Genomic DNA, 27,795 nt, shown 5'->3' with positions numbered 1-27,795 from the left:
TTGGATATACCATATATTTATTAGAAAAGGAGCAAATAATTATGTCAAACATTATCTCAATAAAACAATAAATAAAGTTTAAATATGCAAAAGAATAATAAAAACTAGTTTCTTTATTACATATATAGATAGCAAGCATATAAGTTAGTTCAAACAAATCCAGAATTATGTCAAATTCAGCAAGCATAAAGATTATGATGTTACAATCAAAGAATCTCACCAAAATCAGTTTTTCACCCATACTCAAAATCTTATATTTCATTGAAGCCAATTAGTCAACAACATACAATATAATTTGACATAAATCATTTAATAAATTTGAATAACCACAGAAAAACTAAAAAAATATCATAGAGCTACTCTCATTAGAAACAATACATCATAAGCAAGCATGAGAAAAGAGTAGGACAGTATTGAATGAGTTACTCTCATTAGAAACTAACTTAACCCCCTTTGGATGAGTAGATTTGCATTTCCCTACAGAGGAAACAATTAATCTACATAACAGTGGAATAAACATTTAATTTCTCACTAACATATATCACCCATTGATTCATTGAATCCAAACTTTTAATTTCAAAATCACACAAAATGCAAAGAACTGATAAATTTTCACCATCACAGTAGGCAATATTACACAGATAATAAAAACTCATCAAAATATCTAGATTATAAAAACTCATCAATATTAATAACTATAGCTTTCAAACAAGATAAAAATGAAGATATACAAGACATTCAAGAGCCACAAACTGTGACATTTAAAGCTTTTCATCTAAACACAACCAAGCTTGTAATTCATAAATACAAGAAGTATCCAAAGCCCAAATGAAGACAACAATGAAGAAAATACAAACCAGAAAGCAGAGCCCCTAATCTGAATACAAATCATTTAAAGTCCCTTAAAAACATGTTCATTGGTAATATGTTCTTAAAAACATGAGACATTAAGCTAATATGTTCTTGAATATGCCACTGTCAGAAGCAAAATGCCCAAAACCAACAACATAGCAAGATGCAAACAGAACCACTCAAACTAATTGTTACATCATATCAAACACTTGCATAAAAAAAATCATATAATAGGATCAAATATCAGGTCCAAAAAATAATTAGAAACAATAAAATAACTAATCAAATTCAAATCATACTCAAAACACAGAATCACAAAATAGCATCATAAATCAAATCTCCAAAATATATTCAAACAAAATATGCCTTAACAATTAAAAATTCATCATCAATCCTTCAGAATTGGGGATTTTCATCAACCTAGATGCTGAAAATATACCTCAAAGCCACCAGGCCAATAATTCAACATTCCGAGAGCCACCAAGCCAAGTGCTCATCAATCTGAAAGCCACCAAGCAAAATCTGAAACCAAATAACCATCGAAAGAAATCAAACCTACAAAACAATGTAGAAATTAATATCAAAATTCACAATAGCACAAACTACAATATTTACCAATAAATATAAAATAAAATACCCATGGAACAGTCGGACTAGGGATAGAAACCAAGGCAGAGACTCACAGTGAAAGTGAACAAGGCGGCGACCCACGGTGAAAGCGAATAATATAGTGACTCACAGTGAAAGCAAACAAGGCAGAGGCTCACGATGAAAGAGAACCAGGCAGCGACTCATAGTGAAAGGGAACCAGGTGGCGACTCTATGAAAGGGAACCAGGCGGCGGCTCACAGTGAAAGAAAATAAGGCAATGGCTTATCATGAAAGAGAACTAGGCAGTCACTCAAGGTAAAAGCATAGCAAAGGGAGGGAGAAAGGACGACAATGGTGGGAAGGGATGGATTGGAGAGAATAACAGAGAGAAGAAAATTTAGGGGCGGCTGATAAGATTAGGGTTGTTACAACCCTAATCTATTTATATAAATAAATAAATTTGTTAATAAAAATGTTTTTTTATATATAATATAATTAAAATGTATTATAAATATATTTTATTTATATTTTTTCCAACTATGTACACACGTGGCATGCCACATGTTATACAATGTGTACACATCATATTATTTACTCCACATAAGCTTCCAAATAAGCATTTATAATAATAAAATAATATAATGAAAATAAAAAATGGGGGGAAAATTGAGCGGGAATGGTTAAAAAATTTCCCTCCATAATATACGTAGGTAAAGATCATTACCTACTGATATTATTGGTAGGTAAAACTATGTTCCGAAATATAATATAATGGACTAGCATTTACCTACTAATATTATCTACCAATAAATATTGGTAGGCAAAACCCTACTTTCCCTACCAATATATATTGGTAGGTAAAGATCAGATTTCTTGTAGTGGGTGCTTTTGGGTCAGGGCACTTCGAGTTACGAGGCAGATTCATGGGACAAAACCAATTAGTGTACTTGGCAGCGCAGGTCTGATACAGCGGCGTGCAATCCCGAGGTGGCCTTTTCAGCAGGTGAAAAGTGGGGACAACCCCCACGCGTCATGGGGCGACTTCAGGGTCACGGATGTTTTTCCTTACCAAACCGGGAAGACCTGATCCAGGTTCGTTTACCTTTGTCCCTCTTCGTTTACCCTAGGCCCGAACCGTTTACCAGGCTCCGGGATCGATTTACGTATGGTTCAATTGTAATCCCAACTGTCCATACATCTCATGGACGTCAGTCCTGGATCACCATCCCGGACTCCATCCGGGTCCAGGATCACGCTTACTCCTGTACCAAGCGGGCTTGGGCCGGGCCCATATCAAAACGCCCCAGACCATGGGCTTGGACCATCGTCCCAGGCCCACGCCAGGAAATGGGGATAACAGCATCCTAGAGGGGTCTAGGATGTGAGGTTAAAAGGACTTGAACATTCTTGTTGACGTCGTTTTTTGTCAACTTAGAAATGAAGATCAATTAAACAAAATACCAGATGAGACAAACAATAAAAGACACAATTTTTACGTGGTTCAGCAATTAAAATCTGCCTAGTCCACGAGTTGATGTTATTCAACTATGGAATTCTCTCAAAGCTTCTTGAAACCAATTTCGCAGAATATTCCCTAATACAAATTTCTCCGTCCCTCTTGATCCAAAACTCAGAGTCACTGTCACTTTCGAGCCTGGTGTTCTTTCATTCTCGCTGATGGGAGATCCTTCGAACCGCCTTTCTACCTCACATGCTACTTTAATTCCGACCTCAAGAGAGGAATTCTTCGAGGTCGAGCATTACTGGAGCTCAGTCACAACCACGAGCCAAATATCCGATCTGCTAGCCTATCATGGCTTGAAGCTTTCGAGCGCTCTAATGTGTCGGCCTGCGACCTCGAGCGTGCGGAGCTGCTTCACCCCGAGAGATGGCAATCCCAACAACAAAGTCAAGCTCTGCTCCCCCTGAAATCCTACTTCAAGGATTTTTTGGACTTCGTTGGGCTTGCTCCCTTCCAACTCCAGACTAATTCCTACAAAGTTCTCTTTGCCCTTAAATCATTATATCATGAGCTGAGGTGGGAAGGACCCTCACCTCAAGAGATTTTATGTCTCTTTTTCCTCAAAGGCAACCCCAAAGGAGAAGAAGCTTTTTGAGGACATGCCAAACCATCCTTCGAACTTCAAGCTCGCGTTCTTCTGGACGGATGGCCTCACTCTTTCCAAGTTTTACTCCTTCCAACGCATTCGTAAGTTCCCTCAAACTTATCCCCTTTTCTGTTTACTAAATCCCAAGGCTCGGAATATTGATGTTAAATTGTTTCTATAGTCAACTACCACCGTCCTAACCCCACTGACTCAATGGTGGAGCACAAGGCAGCCCTGCTCCAACTTCCTTATGGACGATGATCTCTGTTGTATCTTCTCCATGAAGATCGGCTTCAAGCCTGCAGCCTCTTGGAGGAAGGCCAATCGACCGATGACTATGCCTACCACAAATACTTCTGGTGGGATCACGTGCCTCTTCCTACCGACAAGCTTCCTCGAAGGAGGAGGTCTTCGAGCTCATGGGCTCGCCCCCTACAGCTCGCTGACACAACCGACCTGCCTCGGGAAACGAGGCTCAAGATGAAGCTTCGCTGAGCTCGGGTAGTGGAGGTAAAGAAGTGCTTAGCTCCAAAATGTGGTCACCTTCTTTACTTAGGCACAAACTCAACACCTTAATCCTCTTCCCAGATCCTAGGGATAATTTTTACATTTGGTCTTGGGTAGATCATAGGGTGCATAGGTTCGATAGTTGGCTAGGCCCATTTCAAACCATGTATAGTCTGAACGAGGTCTGGGACGGGGTCGCCGTTCAATATGGGACCAATATATATAGGGACCTCTTAAGGCTCACCCATACTTATAGAGATGGGACTCCCCCAGCATCCTCGAAAGATAGGGGAATTACTTGGTCGCCGAGCTCAAGCTCAATAGAGAGTACTAGTTAGGTTTCTTTTCTCCTTATTTTTTATTTCTTTTAGTGGCTTAAGCTTAATTACTAAATTGTAACTTGTATATTTTGCAGACGACATGGACTCCGACCTAGATAATGTGCTCAACCCTCCCTCGAGAGCCAAGGGAAGTAAGCATCCAAGGGTGTCTCAAAGAGGAGGGCATCCCTCCAAAACCTTGAAGAAAACTGAGGAGACTCCTCTAGCCTCGGATATTCAAGGCCCGATCCATGTTGCCGACCCTACAACCGAGGAAGCCCCTCGCCTCCTCCGGTCCGAGTTCCCCAACAATCTGCTCCGGCCCCCAAGAAACCAGTCCCCACCCAGGAACGTCTTCCATCGATCTCGACCCACATCCCCGAATATGTTCTTGATCCAGCCGCGGTACCGCACGGGACCAACACATCTTATTGATGACTAATGAATATAAAAATATTTATGTAGGTGTCCCAATTTTTTATTTTCCTTGGCCCCAAATAGGTTATCATAATAGACACAACCCTCCCTAGGTTTCATTATTTTTTCTCAGCAACACAAAGCCACAAGAAGAAAAGGAGATGGATGTACGACGGCAGGGGCTCAGGGGATGGTGGTCGACGGCGGCGAGGGGTTGGGGTCGGGCTGTACGGCGGCAGGGGGTCGGGGCTGGGCTCGATAGCGGGTGGGGGGGTCTCGGGTCTGGGCTCGACGGCGCAGGGGCTGGGCATTTTCTCAGTCCAATCCGTCGTCATTTAGGTATGGAGACTCTCAATCACTGCCCTCCATCTCTCAATCTCACTGCCCTCCCTCTCTCACTCCGGTCTCACTCTCTCAAGTGTGGAGACTATTTATTTTTTATAATTGCTATTATGTTTTTTTTTTGTTTTGGTGAATATTGGTCTCTCAGTTTCTGTCTCACTCTCACTCAACTCCCCAGAGCTCCCTTTCTCTGGTTAAGGTATGTTTATATTTATATAATTTTTGGTAATGTGTAGTCTGTTCAGCTTTTATGTTATAAATGTTACTATAAAAATTCATAAATTCTTTCTTGTATTTGATTTTGTTTTAATCATCAATTGTTGTTTCTTTTTTCTCTTTTTCTATCAGATTTCATTGTGCTCTTTATTGTTCTCTGTCTGATTCTCTCTGATAAAAATAAGTCAATTTTTTTCCTTTTATCTTTGTTTATATATATATATAAATAATGTTAGGTTATTTGTATTTATAAGATATAATATTTAAAGTATAAATTTTGTATTTAGAAGATGTCATTAGATACTTTAGGCACTTTCTCTTGATTTTGACAGCATAATCTTATATGATGTTTATGCTTATAATAATTGTTCTGTGTTTTTTTTACTAATCAAGATGTTTTGTTTATTTTTTATTTTTTTGTGAATAAATTAGTCTTACCATATTTCGTGTTTGTTTTCATCAATTGTATTTATAGGTTCATATAGTTCTCAAAGTTTAACTAAATTATGGATATAAGTTATTAATTTTTTTTTTATTTGTAAAGTTTGATGATTTCGATTTGTTTGATGCTTGATGTATGATATTTTGATTTACTCTTATGGAAAATTGCCTTGAATAATGCTTTTAACAGTTTTGGTTCAAAATGATAATTTGTGCTTGTTCAGGAATATTCATCACTTTGAAGAATGATTCTTTATTGCTTTCATAAGGAGATTGAATAACTTTGTAGGTTTGGGCTTTGGCTATAATCAAATATATTTTCTGGAATATCTTTCTGTTTGATGCTCAATTCTTTGCTTGTGCTGCTTTGTTAGATCATAATTTGCTTTAGTTTAAAGTTTTGAAGACTTTTTGTTAAAAGAAATTGGACTTTATGCATTAAAATACGACTTTGAGGATATTTACTCATGTATAAGGTCATTTGGTTTTCAAGAGATAATAGAATCCAATATATGCATTAAAATGAGATAGATGTGAGTAAACTTATTAGTTAATAAATAATGTTTTGGAAATTTACACAGACAATTACATGAGAAGTAGCAGTAGAAAGATTGTCTTGCAGCTCATCACAAGGCGATGAAGAATGTAGGAATGAGATGATATTGATATCCAAACTTCAACATAGAAATCTTATTAGGCTAGTTGGCTCACTCTTTCAGTTTTCTCTCTCTATGAATATGGTTGTATATATATATAAATATATATTTTTGTTGTTGTATTAATTCTATTCTATTTTTTTGTATGAATGGGGAAATTTTTTGGGTTTGTTATGCTAGGTCCCTCTCTCTCTCTCGGCATCCTAGCTACTCAAGTATGTATTTTATTATCATATTGCAAGTTAAAGTTACAACTAACTCTTATATGTGCCTTGCATTGAGCATAGCTCTTATTGCTTGGATCCTTTTCATTTTATATTAATTATTAATTCTGGCTAGCTAGATTGCCAATTTTGGTGTTCATTCCAACTTAATTATTAATTAACCAAATTTCCAGGCTCTTGTGATTGATGCAAAGAAGTTTTCTAGTGATCCAATTGCCAAAATTACATTGCCATGTAGAGTTCCATATGGATTTCATGGAGCTTTCATACCATTATAGTCTATCATGATGCGTACCTAAGCTCAGAAGCCTAAGAGTACGTGTTACTTGGATTTATATAATTACCCATATTATAATTCCTATCTCTGATTTTAATTATTTTGAGTTTTGAAATTATTTGCGAGTTAGGAAACTAAAATGTAATTATGTATGTTCATAGTATATTAAGAGTTAATTAGTATAATGAGTTGAACTGTGATTTTATTGGACTGCTCTGGGACTGTCATATGCCTTGTTTGCATGTTTTTTAAATTTGGGGATGTCCGATTTGCAGTTGTTGTGCTACCCGTTTTTCTAAAAATTTACGGACTCTTGTCTAGTTAATTTTTATAAAAATCACTTGTTGTTTTATAATTGATTAGTGTATACATTGTATATATATATTAATACTTGGTCTTCCATCTAAATATTATTAATCTAAGGTCTCGTATTTTATAAGTTCGATTAATGTTGTGCACAGATAAATTATTATCTAAGCCCAATCAGTACATGATTTCAATATCCATATAATAAAAAAATTAATATGTCTGAAATGGCTTTCTTGTGTCTATGCACTTTATTTATGTCTGAAATGACTTCTTATTCTATGCACTTTATATATAATACATCAACTATCAATGAGAATGAACTGATAGGTTGATGTACTTTATAACTCTGTTGCATGCTCTTCCTAATCGACTTAGCATATTTAATTGTATACCAAATTATATATCATATGCAAAAACAAAAACAAAATTGTTTTGCAAGCTGAATTATGATTTTCTATTTGGCGTAGACTTTCAAATGTGAATTAGATTTATAAATTTGGTTTAGGTTTATTCACAACTCGTTGTCTTACTTTAACAACTTTGTCTGGTATGCTCGTTGTGTTACTTTAACAACTTTAACAAATGTCATTTGGTATGCTTGTGTTACATATTAACGACCTATTATATTTATGTTCTCGGTGCTCTTATTTATAACTATATTGCCTTTTCTTTTTCTTGCTAAGTACTATGGACTTAGAATCTGATGCATATTATCTACATAGTGCATGTCTTTATATGTGTATATATATGTATATTAATTTCTCGTTGTTTATTGTATATTTGCTAATGTGCTATGAATGATTGGTAATTTGGTTTATTAATGTGTATGTGATTTGATAAACTAACTAGCTTGAGCACTTTTAAATTGAGACTGACAAATATGTATTCCGTAGTTTAAAGAACTAAGACTAACTACTTAAGCCATGAGACTATCCTGTTTGATAAGAAAAATACAACTTTTATATAAATCATTTTTGTGACTGAAAACCACAGTCATATTTTTTATTTCTTCTACAACCTCAAGTTCTCTATTTATTTTAGTTTTGGTTTGACTTTAATGGTGTTTATTCTGTATTGTAGGCTAAAACTTTACTTGGATATTTAAGAGAACCAAGAAAATTATATAAGTGAACCAAGGCAACAAGAAATTCTTCTTCAAGTTGTTGGGTATTATTTTCTTCCTTGCTTGTAAGAATTATGTATAGTGAGGATTTGATGTATTATTTAAATTGAGAATGATGAATTTTTATTGAGAATTATTTAGTTTTTTGGGGATTTGATGTATTATTTACATTTCAATTATATGAATAAATGTTGTATGTATATGAATTTTTATTATGATAAATATAATTTCTTTGACAAGTTATGGTAATAATAATTAATTATGTGAGTCATTTTTTTATTTAAATTTATATCAAACTTCAATTGTTAAAAATATAATTAAAAGTTTTAAAAAAATATATCGAAAAATTATTATTTATATATATAAATTTAATGTTACGGCGACACCTATTGACTGTCGGTTTTGCCAGCAACGGCGACACGTATTAATTGCCGGCGTTGTCAGTAACAGCGACATTTATTAACTGTCAACGTAGCCAGCAACGACGATACTTATTAACTGTCGGCGTAGCTACCCCTACGCCGGTATAGTCAAATACAACAGTTAGTTGACTGTCATAATTGCTCAATAACGACAGTTAAAAACTGTCGGGAAAGCCTGTTTTTGTAGTAGCGGTGGGTGGTGATGATGGTTGTTGGTCAACCATGAGGAAAAGGGAGGAAAAGAGGGAGGAGAGAGAGATAAGAGGAATAATGGGTGGGACATTTTTTTAAAAATGGAAAAAATTAGTATTAAATGGTACGCAATGCGTACAACATATGATATTTTTTTTAATTAGGCCTCTCTATTGTGCATATAAACTCAAATTTCCCTCGTAATATATATGTTAGTATTTTATATAGTATATTGATTCATAATTGGGAGTGTCACAATTATGAATCAATATTGCATTCCTCAAATATAAAATGAATATAGAAGTTAATTTACAGACACTACAAGAAACCAGTTCTTTGCCGGCGTAATTCGTAATTGCGCCGGCAAAAATCACTTTCACCGGCGCAATTCATGAATTGCGCCGGCAAAAATCAAACCCTATGCCGGCGCAATTAACGCCGGAAAAGATGACTTTTGCCGGCGCAAGTCGGGGTTGCGCCGGCAAAAGTAATGCCAGATTTTTCAAAATAAGCGTACAAACTTTTGCCGGCGCATTTCACCTAACGCGCCGGCAAAAGTCAACGTGTTTTTAAATTTTTACACGTTTGAAATAAAAAGTAGGTGGGCTTACTTTTGCCGGCGCGTTTCGTTGCGCCGGCAAAAGTGAACAAACGCGCCGGCAAAAGTCGAGATAATTAAAACGACATCGTTTTACTTTAGGGTTTACTTAAACACTTTTGCCGGCGCAGTTTTAGACTTTTGCCGGCGCAACGAAACGCGCCGGCAAAAGTCTTAACGATATATCTCAGCCGCAGCCTCCTTCTTCCCCATTTCTGTTCTGTGTTTGTGAAAGCAAAGCTCTCTCTCTCTCCTCTGTGATAGTCTCCGACCACCGGTGTCCCATAATCCCACGCCGTGGCTCAAGTTATATATTGAAGCATCTCTCAAGGTTAGTAAAATGAGAAATTTTTTAACATTTTTGGATTTTTTTCTCAATATTATGTTTTGTAATTGTATTTTTTTTTGTTATTCTCTCCCTATGAACAGGTGTGTTGTAACTCTCTCGGTGAAACAAATGCAAATGTTAGTTTATATATATTTATATATGTTTATATATATTTCGGTTTATATATATATATTTATATATGATTATATATATATGTATATATTTATATATATTAGTTATATCCGAATATATATATGTATATATTTATATATATTAGTTTATATATATGTATATATTTATATATATTAGTTATATCCGAATATATATATATATTAGTTATATCTGAATATATATATACTTAAATTTGTTTTTTTTTTATATATCTGTATATATGTTTGTATATGGATATATGTTTATGTATTTCTGTAAATGGGTGTGTATATATGTTTATTTAATGTTAAATTTTTGTAGAAATTGATTAATATAAATGTATGTGTGTGATATTTGTTATTATAATTATATTTTTCTGTTTATAAAATAAATAAATGTGTAGTTTTAAAAAAATGATATTAATAATGAAAAAGAAAATATAATTTTAGTATTTATTAAAAAAAATTTGATTTGAGAATGTATATTTTTTTTAATTTTAATGCTTAATATGTATATTAAAAAATAGATTAGATTATGTATATTAAAAAAATATATATATTATATTTTTTATATTAAATATTATTTGTTTATAAATATTTACTAAATAAATTGTTTTGATGTTACTGATATAGAAAGATTTGATATATGTTATTAATCTTGGTTTATGTTGTGCATGTTATGAGAATGTTCTGTATATTGCTCTGGGACTATTCTGGTTATATATGTGTTTAATTTGTAGGTTTTTAAATTTTTGGGATAGTTTGAAATATAGTCGTTATGCTGCCCAATTTTTGTTGGAGTTAGTAAAATTAATAAAAGTTTAATAATTAATTAAATAAATATTTAAGTATAATTAAAAATTCATCAAAAAAATAATTTTTAACTATAATTTAAATAAAATAAAATTACCAATCATAATAATTAATAATTAATAATTAATTTTAACATTAATATTAGATGTTTTGTAATTGAAAAAGTTAAAAATATAAATGATTTAATAAAATATAAATATAATAAAATTATTATTGATTAAGTAAATAATCCAATACAAATTAAAGAATTTAATAAAAAATTACAAAATGGAGATTAATGTATAATTAAATTAATTTTAAATTAAAAGTAATAAATAAGTAAATGTTAAAGTAGACTAGTCAACGGACACGTGGCAGTACATGATTGATAAAATTTGTTATTATTCTTAAAATATTTTTTAATTTAACAAAAAAATAAAATTTACATTTTTTAAAAAAAAATTCAAAATTTTTTTCAACTTAAGATTAAGTATGAAAAATACATTTTTTTTAAAATTTAATTTTATATTGTTAATATCCTCAAAATTTTTAATTTATTATTATTAAAATCTTCCTATTTATCATTTTGTCTACTTGTTTTCAATTAAAGATTAAGTAATTTTGTTTAAAATCTAAGCAATAATTTAAGATTAAATATTTTTTTTACTTAATCCTAAATAATTGATTAAAAGCAGCAAATTTGATTTTTTTTTTGTAAAAAATGAAAAAAAAAATTATTTTTTGTTACCTTTAAATTGGAAAACAATAAATTGGATTTTTTAAAAAAAATAAAAAATATAAAATGTTTTTTTTTATGAAAAATTATTTAAAATAATAATAATAATAATGTGTACCAATCATGTGGTGTCACGTGTCATTTAAGTGTTAGTAAGTTGTAAGTTTGAGTAATTTAGCCGGAAATATCTCTATAAATAATTATTTTTGCCAGAGATAGGATATTATTATCAGTTAGTGATAATTAGGGAGACAAACAGTCATGAAATACTTTGACTATCATTTCCCTTATTTTAAGACAATTATTAATATTTTCTTAATTATTTCGCTTAAAGATGGCAAGCGACAGAAGCTGGATGAGTGCGAGGAATCGTTGGTCTCTGGAGTATAGAAATGGTGTTAAGGAGTTCTTCGATATCGCCAAAAATCAGTTGAACGATCGGGGTTTGGTTCGCTGTCCGTGCAAGAAATGTGGGAATGTTAAGTTCCAGCCTATAAATGCAATTTCGATGCATTTATTCAACAATGGCATCGTACAGTCCTACAAAGTGTGGCATTACCATGGAGAGGCGCTGCCGTCGCCACCAGCTGTGGTACGAGATCATGATAGAGATGAGATAGCGGATATCCTGGAGGATGTTTACGCTGAAGATGACGTTCCCCATGGAAACTATAATGATCCTCCCCAAGATGATCCTCAACATCGCGACAAGTATGACAATTTATTTAAGGAGATGTCAAGTGAACTGTACCCGGGTTGCCGAAAGTATTCCGCGTTGAACTTCTTGGTGAAGCTGATGCATCTCAAAGTAATTAACAAGTGCAGCAATCATTACTTTGATGGTTTGCTGGAATTGTTAGTCGACGCTATGCCTGACGGAACAATTTTACCTAAGTCTAACTATGAGGCGAAGGCAAAGTTGCGGAGTATTGGATTGGGATATGAGTCCATCGATGCTTGCAAGCATGACTGTGCACTGTTTTGGAAGGAGAATGCGAATTTGGAATTCTGTCCGGTTTGTGGTGAGTGTCGCTGGCAAGATAATCGTGGGAACGGGAAGAAAGTGGCCCATAAGGTCATGCGGTACTTTCCGTTGACGCCGAGATTGAAAAGGCTGTACAGTTCCAGATATACTGCAGAGGATATGAGATGGCACTATTCTAAAAGGCCAAGGGAAGATGGTGTGATGAGGCACCCCGCTGACAGTAAGGCGTGGAAGCACCTTGATGAGTTGTACCCATCTTTCGCAGCCGAACCTCGAAATGTTAGGCTTGGGTTGGCTACAGATGGTTTCAATCCTTTTGGGAACATGAGCAACTCTTACAGCATGTGGCCTGTAATACTTGTCCCATACAACTTGCCGCCGTGGAAGTGCATGAAACCACAGTCATTAATGTTGTCTATTCTTATTCCAGGTCCTTCTTCACCTGGAAAAGATATCGATGTCTATATGAGACCTTTGGTTGACGAGTTGAAGGAGTTATGGATGAATGGTGTCGAGACAAGAGATGCATACAATAGTACATTGTTCAATATGCGTGCAGCAGTCTTGTGGACCATTAACGACTACCCAGCTTATGCTATGATGTCTGGGTGGAGCACAAAAGGGTACAAGGCGTGTCCCACATGCAATGAAGAAACTCCCTCTGTAGGGATTAGAAGTAAAATTGCATACATTGGCCATAGGAGATTTCTTGATATGGATCATGAATGGAGGAGCAAACGAGCACTATTCGACGGTAACAGGGAACTCAGGCCACCACCGAAACATTACTCCGGTGATGATGTTTTGAAGCAATTAGAGAATTTGCTGATTAGACATCCTGGGAAACACAAAGAATTTGGTGGTGTGAAACGCAAAAGGGCTCCGATTGAACTTAATTGGTCGAAGAATAGCATATTTTTCGAGCTTGATTATTGGAAGGAGTTATTGTTGAGGCATAATTTGGACGTAATGCACATTGAGAAGAATGTTTGCGACAGTGTCTTGGGAACTTTGTTGAACTTAGAGGGAAAATCTAAAGACACTGACAAGGCAAGACTTGATCTAGCAAACATGAAAATTAGGGAAAAACTCCACCTCCGCAAAGAGGGAAACAAGTGGAAGAAACCGCACGCCAGTTACACCCTCAGTGTCCCGGAGCGTCGAGTTTTCTGTGAATTTGTGAAGTCAGTTGAATTCCCGGACGGTTTTGCTGCAAACCTTTCGAAGAATGTCAATGTCAATGATGGCAAGATAACTGGGTTGAAATCACATGATTGCCACGTGTTGTTTCAGCAGTTGTTGCCCGCCGCACTTAGGTCGTTTTTGGTTCCGGAAGTTCGGAAGCCAATTATTGAGTTGTGCGGTTTTTTCAAAAAACTTTGTGCACGGACTTTGAATGTGAAAGACCTTGAGAAGATGGAGACAGACATTATCACCATTTTATGCAAGTTGGAAATGATATTTCCTCCAGCATTTTTCGATATTATGGTGCATTTGGTTTTGCACCTTCCGAAAGAGGCAATTCTTGGCGGTCCCGTGCACTTTAGGTGGATGTATCCCATTGAACGTTCGATGGGAGTTTATAAACAATATGTAAGAAATCGTGCACGTCCCGAAGGTTCAATCGCAGAAGCTTACGTGGTGAACGAGGCTTTAACCTTTTGCTCAATGTACCTGCGGGGGTTGAGACTCGATTCAATCGACCTGAGAGGAATGACGATCGCGTTGAATCCCAACCAAATCGAGAATATTCTATTTATAAGGCTGTTGGTCGTCCATTTGGTAAGAAATCAAATATGCTCCTCAATCCGCAGTTAAAGCAAAAGGCTGAGTGGTATATCTTGAACAATTGTGCCGAAATTAAGGAGTACCTTAGGTGTGTTTTCTAGTATTTTTTCAATAATGATGTTTGGTTTATATACCGAGTAAATGCCAAAATCATAGTTTTTTTGTTCATTTGTAGTGAGCATATGGATGAATTAAGAAGACGGGGGGGCTTGAATCTTGAAGTTCAACAAAAAACTGATTTTCCTCAGTGGTTCAAAGAAAGAGTATGTATATTAGTCAATTCTTTTCTGAAACCCCAATTAGTCAATCCAAAACTAACTTTCAATGTTAATGTTGATAGGTGAACAGTTTGCATGAGTCAACACCTACTGAAGTGAATAATGAATTGTATGCTCTCGCAAACAAATCAAGCGGCACCGTGTATTCATATCCAGGGATGATAGTGAATGGTGTGAAATTTGTGACTCGTGGTCGTGATATGAAGCTTAAAACACAAAATTGCGGTGTAATGGTGCCAAGTGAGGAAGGAGTGAACTACTATGGAGTTTTGGAAGAAGTAATTGAATTGTCCTACTTGATGGGTTACAGTGTTGTCCTATTCAAGTGTAGATGGTTCAATACAAGTAGAATTAAAGTGGAATCCAATTTTACGAGCGTATATGTGAAAGAAGAATGTTATAAAGATGATCCTTTCGTTCTCGCATCTCAAGCGAAGTTGGTGTATTATCTTCGAGATGTGAAAAATGGGGATGATTGGAGGCTCGTTAATGAATACATTCCAAGGAATGTATGGGATTTCACAAATTCCGATGTTGATGATACTGAGACCACAAATGATATACCAATATTGCAAGAAGTTAATTCTTCTTCATTTCAGTTGTGGGTAGAACTTCCAATTTTTGATAATCTTCAGTATGATCGGGTTGATGTCAATGCCACTGAAGTGCACAACGTTGATGATTTGGTTGGCGAAGGTTCAGATGAATTTGTTGTCGATGATGAAGTTGAATTTGAAGACGACACGTTGGTCGAGTATGAAGACGATGAGGATGACGATAATGTTCTAGTCGATAGTGATAGTGATAGTGATGTTCGTAATGATGTTGTAGTTAGTGATGATGAGGACAGTGATATGTAATTTAAACAAGTGTATGTAACTTTTTATTTAATTCAATGAAAAGTTTATTTATTATCATTAATTAATGATAGTATCAGATATAGGTACACATGCACCTATTCGATGCTTTGGGGATAGTCAATGTATTCATGTACTGGTACTCATTTTTTCAATATATTTGATGAAATATGTTGAAAAAATGGGTAGTCGCACATGTCTGCTTACTATCTCCAAGAGATCTATTAGGTCGGAATAGGGTAGGTTGGGAAAGACAATAAGTAATAAAATGTTAATTCAATAACAAAAAATAATAGCGATGCACCTAGTGGATGCCTTGGGGATAGACAATGTATTCATGTACTGGTACTCATTTTTTCAATATATTTGATGAAATATGTTGAAAAAATGGGTAGTCGCACATGTCTGCTTACTATCTCCAAGGGATCTACTAGGTCGGAATATGGTAGGTTGGGAAAGACAATAAGTAATAAAATGTTAATTCAATAACAAAAAATAATAGCGATGCACCTAGTGGATGCCTTGGGGATAGTCAATGTATTCATGTACTGGTACTCATTTTTTCAATATATTTGATGAAATATGTTGAAAAAATGGGTAGTCGCACATGTCTGCTTACTATCTCCAAGGAATCTATTAGGTCGGAATAGGGTAGGTTGGGAAAGACAATAAGTAATAAAATGTTAATTCAATAACAAAAAATAATAGTGATGCACCTAGTGGATGCCTTGGGAATAGACAATGTATTCATGTACTGCTACTCATTTTTTCAAAATGTTTGATGAAATATTTTGAAAAAGTGTGTAGTCGCACATGTCTGCTTACTATCTCCAAGGGATCTACTAGGTCGGAATATGGTAGGTTAGGAAAGACAATAAGTAATAAAATGTTAATTCAATAACAAAAAATAATAGTGATGCACCTAGTGGATGTCTTGGGGATAGACAATGTATTCATGTACTGCTCCTCATTTTTTTAAAATGTTTGATAAACATTTTAAAAAACTGAGGAGAAGTACATGACTTCTTACTATCTCCAAGGGATCCACTAGGTCGGAATAAGGTAGGTTTGGAAATACCATAATGAATAAATGTTAATTTTATAACAAAAAACAATAGACATACATAATTTGAATTAGTTAATTAATGAATATTTTAATGTAGAATGGCCGAAACAAGTAATGACACAGGTGGTGGCTCCAAGAGAGGCAGGGGAGCTTATTACGGTGCCAATATCGAGAAGGAGCTGGCCATCAAAAAAGTTACTCATTTGAAAGTAGAGTTTGATAAAGAAACTGGAAAAGCTATTCAAAAGTACGGCAAGTGGTTCAACAATTCTATGGCTCGTTATTTGCGTAGCACCGTACCCCCAACTACACTAGCTTGGGAACAAGTAAAACCAGCTGATATCGAAGTTATTCGAAAGAGACTATCTGTAAGCATTCTTTAAACCTTTAATAACTCATTATTAAATATTTTGTCTATCTTCAAAATATTTTAACAAATTCCAATTTTAATTGTGATTTTAGGAAAAATTCATTTATCCAGAAGACAATCCAGTAATCAACGATGCCATGGTAAGACAAATGCAAAAACATCTGACTGATTGGCGCCACACGATGAAGAAACACTGGGTAGATGTTGGAGGAGAGGTGGACAATGAGAGAGCGAAGTCAAAACCTTTTGTGTCGATCACTTCTTCTGATTGGGCAGTTCTGTGTGATTTTTGGGTTTCTGATTCTCACCAGGTATGCCGTACATTTTACATTAATTTTTAATTATAAAATTACAATTTAGATTAATGAGTACTGTTTTCTTTTTGAAGCGTATATCGAAGAAAAATAAAGAAGCTCGAGCTAAAATGACCATACCAGGAGGACACGGTTCCAAATCCATCGTTGCCCATGTTTATGATCACGTAAATTATAATAACTTATATCCTTACATTTACGAAAATATTATAAATGTCACAATGTTTAAATAATTTGCTTTTTTAGATGGACCCATCTACTGGCCAGCTCCTGAGCATGATCGACACATTCGAGCACCTGCACAAGAAGAAGGATAAGTGGATTAGTGATGCAGCGGTGACAAAACATGTAAGTTGCATAACCTTAACTAATTTATGATCATTTAACTTTAAAAAAGTTTAGTAAATAATTAATAAATATTAATTATTAATTGTTGTTGTCAATTAGTAATTATTTATTAATTATTAATTAAATTTTTAACAATGAAATCTTTATAATCTATGTGCCAATATTTTTATGATTAATGATTGTGGACTAAGATAAAAAAAAAGAATGTAACTAATGTTGTCCCCGTATCAGGGAGCTTGCGGGCTAAAGTAAATTTGGTCATGAAAATCCATTTCTGACTGAAAAACATGCAAATGTAGTTGATGTATATGTTTGGAGACGTAAATTCCCCATTAATGGAATTAACTGTACCTACCGTATATATCAACAACATTTTCATGATTTTCAATCAGAAATGGATTTTCATGACCAAATTTACTTTAGCCCACTTGCTCCCTGATACGGGAACAAAATTAATTACATTCTTTTTCAATCACTGGTCTGCAGTCATTAATGATAGGATGTTGGCAGATAGATAATAAAGTTATATTTTATATGTTGTTATATTAAAAATTTATAAGTTAGGTTTTCAAATAATGTTATATTGGAATTCGAAATACGTGCTTTTTATTGTGCAGAATGAGATGACCGAACGTCGAGCATCGCAGAGTACGGCCCCTGCATCATCTGCTGCTTCTTGTGTCGGCGATAATGTCGACGGTCATTTCCCGCCTGATATGGATATTGTCACGGATGTCCTTGGACCCCGCTCGCGTTATAAGAAAGGGTTTGGGGGGTTGCCTAGGTTGAAGGCAATTAGCGCAAAGAGGGCAGCATCTTCGTCAACTTCTCAAATGTCCGGGCAATTGCCACCTGAAGTGGACACCATTTTGCAGCAAAATCAGGACATTATGCTAGAAAATCAGAACCTAAAGAAGCATACGACTAAACTTGAGAGTCGTCAACGGCGTCAAGATCTCCTGCTCAGTGCTTTGTTGAAGCAGGTTGGTCAATTGGCTCCTGGTTTTACTGTTGACTTACCAGACCAGGATTCGGACGAGGACGATGATGCTGATGGGGGCGGGAATGATGAGGCGGCCAGTACTCATTTGTAGAACTTTTTTTCTATTTATTTAAAATTTAATTTATGAGACATTTATTTTACTAAATTACTTTTATATTTTCATGTTTGGTGGAGACAATAAATATTAATAGTTGTAATTTTTTGTTTATTTATTTATAAAATTTTAATTTTATTTTTATTTCTAATTAAATAATATTACTAAAAAATTAAATAATTATTAATATATTAAAATTGAAAATTATTAATTAATATTAATATATTGAAAATAATATTAATAATTTAATAAAAATTATTATTTTAAAAATACTTTTACCGGCGCAAAATTACGTCGGCAAAGAGTTTCAATCTTACCTTCACATATACACTTTTACCGGCGCAAAAATGCGCCACTAAAAAATTAAACTATTGCCGGCGCATTATTGCGCCGCTAAAAGTGTTTTCCACAATATCGTGACAGATTTTTTTACCGGCGCATTTATATTTTCACCGGCGTATTTTTTCGTCGCCAAAAAAGTCCATTGCCAGCGCATTATATTTGCGTCGGCAAAAGTGACATTAGCGACGGAGATACGACGCAATTCTTTGCCGGCGCAAAATTGCGTCGGCAAAAACTCCATAGTTTTTGCCGGCGCAAAACCATACTTTTGCCGGCGCAAATTTGCGCCGACAAAAGTCTCCTTTTTTGTAGTGAGAATTTTTATATTAGAACAATATTTTTTTTAAAATATTTTTAAATCTAAAAGCATTAATGCAATAAATTGGTTTGTTTTGTCATAATAAAAAAATATTTTTTTATAAGTGGAAAAGTGAAATTTTAACTAAAATTATGATATAAAAGATATTACTAATATTTTTCTTTTGTTTTATTTGTATGGTTTAATTCTAAAAAAAAAAAAAATCAATAGAATACTAAGCGATAGTGCTAACACAAACAAAGGTACTTAAATAATATGGTATACTAAAAGTTTGTTTTAGGACATGCAATCTAGTACTAAATTAATATATTTTCTTAATTATAATTTTTTTTTGGAAAAGGTTTTCTTAATTATAATTAGATACTCAAATTGACAGAATTCCAATCTTATTACAAGTCTCACACTGATCGAAACATACAATCAACTACATGGAAAGACAAATAACAACAATTGTAATAATAATATAAAAAAAAAAAAAAAGCACAAAAGATGTCCAAATTGTAATAATATTAAAATGCACAACAAAAGCTCGAAAACATTCCAATCAAATGAGTATAAATAATATTCCTCACTACAAATAACACACTCATTATACTAAGAAGTTTCAATAGATTGATAAAACACCTTTTGAAACACTTCCACGTGCTCAGGCACCAAAGATATAAGAACACTCAAGTTCCCACCAACACCATCATCAAGAATCCAAACTCTTCCCTCATTACGTAAAATCCCACAATGTCCCATATGAAAGGGCTGACCCCACCCAAAATCAGCATTACTAGTCGAAAAGTTGGCCCAACTATAGATCCCCAGATTAGAACCTCTACACTCATCACATGGAATCCACTTTGAATTAGGGTGAACAGTCAAAAAGTCTAAAGCAGATCTTATGTACTCATTGTCTATTCTTTTCAAATTCTCATAAATAAGATTCACTCCATACCATAATGGCTTGGATTGAACATCACCAGCCACAGCCACTACAGTGGTGTGGATAACCGCATTGCCAAAGTATTCAGAGGAAAGTGGGGGGTGCAATCTTGATCGTCCGTTGGCAGAGAGAAATAACTTAGTCTCTTGATCAACAGGAAGTGCACGTGCTATGCACATGCATTTCCAAATAAGGCCAGCCAATATGGCAAATGCACTATAGTTGACTGTGTTACCTTCTTCTTTTGCCTTGGATTTCAGGTTGTTGAGTTGAGCCCTAGTTATTTTAACAAGAATGGCCTTGAAGTTAGAGTTGTAGTCTTCACATTTGGTGGTGGTTTGGTCAGAAGATCTTATGGTTGGATCATTATGAGTAGTAGTGCTGAGTTTGTACGAGTTGGTGTGGTCGAACATTATTTGAGGTGGGTCTCGGTGACTGAGTAATGTCCTATCTAAAACTGGCCGAACGGAAAGGTTTAACTGGCCTCGAGCTATTTCAGACCATGCATTCATAAAACTAAAAGCTGAGTTTCCATCAAATACAATATGTTCTCCTCCAACACTAATAGATACTCCCCCACATTTAAAATAAGTAACCTGCATTTATAAGATGTATCAAAATGAAAAACAAACATAGAATTGTACATATGCACTAGAATTAATGGAGGGAGAGGGAGTGTATAGTATATATAGTTTTTTGTTTTGTTTTAATATTATCTTATAACCACATTGAAACTTAATTATTATAATTATGTGATTTTTTTTTTTAAAAGGAACAGTTATGGCTGGTAGGAGATGATTCTAACCATTCATGAATGATCAGATACTCCACCAATGATTAAGGTAATATACTATTATAAATTATCAAGATTGTACCCTACCACAACTGCTCCTTAACTCTTCTAACTTATTTAGTTAAGACCCAAAATCAATCAAGGATAAATTTAGTTTTGGTGATTATGTAACAGGAAGTAATGCCTAAGATTAAATATTATATGCTCCATGCTATTTAAAAAAAATTAGAAAAATATAAATGTCAAAATATATATAAAAATGATTAAATTGCAAAATTTAAAAGATACAAACGTTAAGATATATATATAAAAAGGAATAAATTGTAAATAATATATATATTTTAAAAAAAATCAGGGAGTTTCTTAGGTATGGTAGGGGCACTTTTATTTTCGATATTGGGAAAAATGATAACTCAGTTTTTTTTTATATAACAGTGTACATAGTAGTTAGAGCAAATATTTATGAATAATTAATCATGTCGAAATCAAATGTTTCATTTTATTATAGGTGTATAAAATATACTAATTGAACCATTATTTTAACATTATAAATTATTCCGAATTTGTCAACCAATATAATGGGATGTCTGCTATAAGTCAATGTACAATATTATATAACAAAATGTTATATACTACATATAAAAAAACAAAAATTCTCCAACCAGTAGAGATAAAAATAATCACTCTACCTTAAGATTTTCCTATATATATTGAATAAAACTAGCTTATTTTAAATGAATTGGGAGAATTGTTTTCTAAGAAAAGAAAAGTCAAAATAAAAATTGTTTGTAGAAGTTTTTTTTTTATGGGTTTATAGATTTTTAGATTATGTGTTTTGTTTCATTATATATTTGGACCTGTGTTTTAATAAATTACTTTTTAGATTCTATATTTTCTAAAATAGTTCAAATAGACTCTTAAACCCGATTTTTATCAAAAAAAAATTTGAACTAAAATCACAAATAATTCATTAAAATAACATCTCAGAACAAAAATATAATCATTTTGCCTAAGAACTATATTGTTATATTCAATTTTTTATTTATCAAAATCATGTTTAAGGGCTTATTTGAACTTTTTTACAAACTATAGGATTCAAATTTATTTTTATCAAAATACAAGATCCAAACAAATAATAAAGAAAAACTCATGCTAAAAAAAAAATGTATAAACCATTTATTTTATATACCAAGGCTCCGTATGACTTCGTATAGTGAGCTGATAAATATATTTGTAAGATTATTCAACTAATTAAGTATATAGTCACCTGCAACACCAACAAGGGGAATGAAGATATGCCGGCCGAGTAGTCAGAGGACGGAGGAGTGAGCTTAGGGAGCTCAGGGGAGGTGGAGAAGTCTCCGAGATCGTCGATGACTACATTTGCCTCCGCCACAATGAACAGAACTCCCTCGTCGTTGCAGTCGATCTCGAGACGGCCGTCGTCATGGCGGCGCCTGAGGCGGCCTGCTACCGGATAATAAGGGACAAGAACTTTAGCAAGAGCTTCCTTGAGAAGAGTTGAGTCGAAAAACTTGGAGGCTCCAGCTCCATCATCGACTACGTTAGAGCAGTTCTTGTAAAAGTAGAGGCAGGCAGATCTTCCCTCGTCGTATAAGAGGTCCAAGTCCGATAGCCATAGTGACCGCCGAGGTGTTTTCTCCGCTGGCTTCACCAGTGTCCTCTCTTTCACCTTAATATCCATCTTTGTGATGGGGAGAATAAGGATGAGGATGATGATGATGATATGAGAATAAGGAATGTCCACGTATCCATTTTAACTAAAGTTCAACAAAACTTTAATGCCAAGTGTGTGGTGACAGAGAAGAGTTATTACCACTAGGTTAAACTACAATTTAGACATTGAAAATGACAGTTTTGATTTTTCTAATAAGCTAATCGTTTCTCAGTAAAACTAGAGAAGGAGCGGGACTCAATATATTTTGTTCATTAAAGATTTTATCTTTTTCCTCAGTAAAAAAATTTGTGCAGTGAATAAGTGATAGAGGTAGTAGCCAGAGAGAAAAACGTAGGGAATTAAGAACCGGATCTTCTGTCCCAAACTTTTTGATCTAATAACCAACCTATTTTTTGCCATCTTCATATATATAACTATTTTTTTATTTTATTAATTTTAATGGAATATTTATTTAATAGAATATATCTTTAAAATTAATTAAAAATAGATATTTATTAATTATATTAATATAAATTTAAATTCAAATTCAAATGTTATAATATATCATTATCATAATAATATATAATACAAGACTAGATATTGAATAATTATATTAATATAATTTAAATATTATAAAATATTATTATGATAATCTTAATTTTTTACTAATTATATTAATATGAATTCAAATATTATAATAATAATATTTAATACTTATATTAATATAAATTTAAATATTATAAAAAATTATTACAATAATAATATATAATACATAATCTTTATTTTTATTAAAAAATTATCATTTATGTTTAAAAAAGTTATCATATTATATATATTTTAAAAAAAATTATAAACAATGTTTTGGTTTAATTTTTCATTTAATATGTTTATGTCATTCGTTTATATATAATATTATTTATTTATTTGAAATTTATATGAAAATAATACAAATTTAATAAAAATATGTTGCTAATATATAATTAGGTTTATACCTTTTTGGACCCTGTATTTTTTCACATTATCTGTTTGGACCCTGTGTTTTGACAAATTACTTTTTGAACCCTGTGTTTTGTAAAATAGTTAAAATAGAACCATAAACTTAATTTTGATGAAGAAAAAATTGAATATAATAACACAACTTTTAAGCAGAATGATTTTATTTTTGTTCTGAATTGTTAGTTTGGTAAATTATTTGTGATTTTAGTTAAAAAAACCGTTGACCAAAATCGGGTTTAGGGTTCTATTTTAACAATTTTACAAAACATAGGGTCCAAACAGTTAATGAGAAAAAATACAGAGTCCAAAAAAGTATAAACCTTATATAATTTGATATGCTAAATTAGAAATACCAACAACTAATTAACTATTAATTTATATACATAAAAAAAAATAAAAGGGTCATGGCCCTTAACTCGTATGGTTCGTCTCTTCTCTCTACTCCATCTAGAGAGAAAACACTAAGATAGGTCAAATTATATGTTAGAAGATCATGACGATGAGGATGAGGATGATGATGATGTTGAGACTAAGATGTTTGTGATTCTAAACGTTAATGTAGACTAATAGTGAAAGAGAAATATAGATAAGAAATTAGGTTGGGACTATCGGAAAGCCAAGTGTGTGCAACCACCAACTGTGGTCCTAAAGAGTTATATTATTCTATCAGTTTGCAGGGACAGCATGCACTGCATGAGATGTCTCACATAAAACTTCAACAAAATAAATTGTTTGATTCTTTATTTAATTTTTTTTTTTTGTTCTTTTTTCCGTCATTTAACTTTTTGTTCATTAAGTATTTTGGCTTTTTGTTAAGTCATTTAATTGGTTTGACGCATAATTAAATAAATTTATATGATAAATACATTTTTTTTTATGTGCATGGCGATAATTATCGTTTTAATAGATGTATATTTATTTGTAGTTTAGTAATTGTAATAGTGTTGTGATGATATATATCGCTGTTTGCAAATAGTAGAATATTGTAACGATTTTGGAGCAATGTATTGAGATACTAATGTCGTTTCTTAGGAATAATGTCATTTTTTATGAAATTATGTCGTTTTCTTGGATTGGTGTTGTTTTAAAAACATGATGTCGTTTTCCCATAATTATGTCGTTTCTGGAATTTGTATCGTTTATCCAAAATTATATCATTTTTATTTGTGTTATTTTCCTAAATAATGTCGTTTTATGGACTTTTTGTCGTTTTTTCATAATTACGTGGGTTTTCCTGAAATTGTCATATATATAAAAAAACTTTCGTTTTAGAAAAAATAGACAAATATAGTACTACTAATATACTCTCTCTCCAACTAATGAAAAATAAAAAAACTTTGCAAAATCAGGCCATAGAGAAACAAGCGAAATTAGACACTTTAATTGGAAAGAAAGATTATTTTAATCAAGAATTATTTATATAAACATCTAAAATTGAAAACTAGTTAATCTAAATTAGACAATTACAAAAATTGAATACAAACTTTGATGATTGACAACAAACAAGCAAAATGAAATCCTACGTACGGTGCTTCTTTCGGAACTCCCTCAAGTGCACCGAACATGAAGTTGAGGTCGGGTTCAATTTTGGTTGTCGTTCCAGGAGACAAAGCAAGCAACAATGTTGTCGTTTTTAAAAGATGTCAACAACAAACGTATCAACTTGAATAGCCTAACAATATCATCATGGAGTTGTTGACTTAGAGCTGTAAATGTGGGCCGGGTCAACCCACATTTTCGTGCCTCCGAATAATTCGGGTCGGACAGGACCAGGCCAGTATTCAATTCGTGGCCGGTCGGGCCGGCTCATTTTTGAAAGAGTAGGCCCAGGACGGCCCATGGGCCCGGCTCATGTCGGGCCCAAGTCGGACTGGCCCACTTTTCTTATTCGGGCCGACCTACTACTTTTATATTTTGGGTCATTTTATTATTGCCAAAAAATGTGAGGATAGGGAATTGAACACTCCATCTCTTCTTTAACAATCAATGGACTTACCATCAATCCAAATAGATTTCTTTTGTTTAAATTATAATTTTATATATTTTTATATACTTTTTAACAATATTTTACACAAAATTATATTAAAGATAATTATTAGAATTTGAATACCTACTAATAAATGTTAAAAAATTTAACTCACAAATTTTAAAATAAATTAATATAATTATAAAAATATAAACATTGAGAAAAATAAGACTTCTATTAACATTTTAAATTATAGATAATGGACAAATAAAAATTTATTATCATTATTAATGTCAAAATATAGGATTTTTTATCATTTCGTGCCTTCACTATTTCATGCATGTTTATGTGAAATATATTATAAGATGATGTTAAATGCATGCATGCGGGTCAAAATTTCCTTTGGTAATTTGGCCCGTTGAGGGCGTAACTGTATAATTGTATGCACGTAGGTGAACTGTTGATGAGACCACATTATAATGTGGATTTTTTCAAGCTATTCAGCATGAGACGATCTTCGAATTCAAATTATCGGTTTGGTCATAACAGGGTTGAGTTCGGGCCTCGGGGTGAGTGTCGGGGAGATTTGATGATTAGAGCATTACTGGGAATAAAATGGTTATAGATATAATTTTATTAGTATTTGTGAATAACAAGAATTTGAGAGTGTCAATTATGATTAACCAGATAGGTGGAAAATGATTGTTTTGCCCTTCGAGGTCTTTAAGGATGAATTAAGCATAGAGGGTATTTTGGTCATTTGACCTAGCCTATATATAGGTTGAAGGCTGTACAAATAGAACCAAAAACTAAATATTTAATCATCGTTATGAACAAAATTGAGACATTAGTCAGAAAATAGAGACATTACTCATAAAATAAATTGTATGATTAAGCCTGTGATGTACAAAATTAATAATTGTAGCACTCAATTATCAACAAATTGACTTTTATGGGTCAATAAACATGAAATCAACCACCAATTTGTTACCTTCTCATTATCTCACTCCATGTGTAACGACCCAAAATTGGTAATAGGGTTTAGCACCTTCATTAGCGTGCTGGGAGGGCATAATTGGTTTATGTATGTGTGTTAATTGGTTAAATGTGTGAAATTGATGGCATGTATGATTAATATGATTATGTGAGTATATTATATGAATGTTTATGGTTATTAAATATGCATGTGGGACCTCTATTGTTCATAAGGGCATACTTGTAATTTTGGCCCGTTAAGGGCATAAATGCGGTTATATGTGATAAATGGCTGAGACCATATTATTATGTGGATATATTTGCAGTACATGGCTTGAGGGAACACAATGGAGCAGATTAGCGAAGTAGTCACAGCGAGGTTTAATACTCAGCTCTCCCACAAGGGCAAAACAGTCTTTGTCTCCCATTTCGCACTAATCCTGAAAAAGTCCTATAAATTCCCAATTAATCCCGACATACCCAAATAATCACTAAATAATTACCCATTACTTGTTGAATCTCAAATGTACACTAAGTTCCCCAAAATACCACTACGCTCACCCCGATACTGCATCAGACCAGCATCTAACTATTCCTCTAATCCACTCCGTAGGATCTCTCTAATGCCCTTAAATCCCTAATGTGGTTTAATGGTTGGATTAGTAGGCCGGAGGGCCATAATTGATTTATTATGCCATTAAATGATTTCGTGCATATTTATGTGAATTATATTATAATATGATGTTAAATGCATGCATGTGGGTTCACATTTCATCATAGGGGCATTTTGGTAATTTGACCTGTGGATGGCGTAATTGTGTATTTTCATGCATGTTGATGAACTATTATTGATGTCACATCACAATGTGGATTTTTTCGAGCCATTCGGCATGACACGATCTTTGAATATAAATTAACGGTTTGGTCATAACATGTTTGAATTCGGGGCTCGGGGTGGTTCGATGATTAGAGCATTTCCGGGAATTAAAGGGTAAAGGGATATGATTTTATTGGTATTTGAGAATAGTGAGAATTGGAGAGTGTTAATTATGATTAACGATATAAGTGTAAAAGGACGGTTTTGCCCTTGGG

At 33.4% G+C, this 27,795-nt stretch overlaps 1 protein-coding gene across 1 annotated transcript; it reads right to left on the bottom strand.

Moving 5' to 3' along the window:
• Nucleotides 1–19,854: 19,854 nt before the first annotated feature.
• Nucleotides 19,855–22,840, bottom strand: LOC133778515 (shikimate O-hydroxycinnamoyltransferase-like). Its single transcript, XM_062218473.1, has 2 exons — nt 22,356–22,840; nt 19,855–20,891 (listed from the first exon to the last, which is right to left on the bottom strand). The coding sequence occupies exons 1-2, from the start codon at nt 22,791–22,793 to the stop codon at nt 19,959–19,961; spliced, it is 1,371 nt and encodes a 456-aa protein (XP_062074457.1). The 5' UTR covers nt 22,794–22,840; the 3' UTR covers nt 19,855–19,958.
• Between the last annotated feature and the right edge of the window lie 4,955 nt (nt 22,841–27,795).

Source organism: Humulus lupulus, chromosome 5, assembly GCF_963169125.1.
Source record: "Humulus lupulus chromosome 5, drHumLupu1.1, whole genome shotgun sequence".
In the NCBI taxonomy this organism is placed as follows: domain Eukaryota; kingdom Viridiplantae; phylum Streptophyta; class Magnoliopsida; order Rosales; family Cannabaceae; genus Humulus; species Humulus lupulus.
This window is presented reverse-complemented; position numbering and strand designations above follow the sequence as displayed.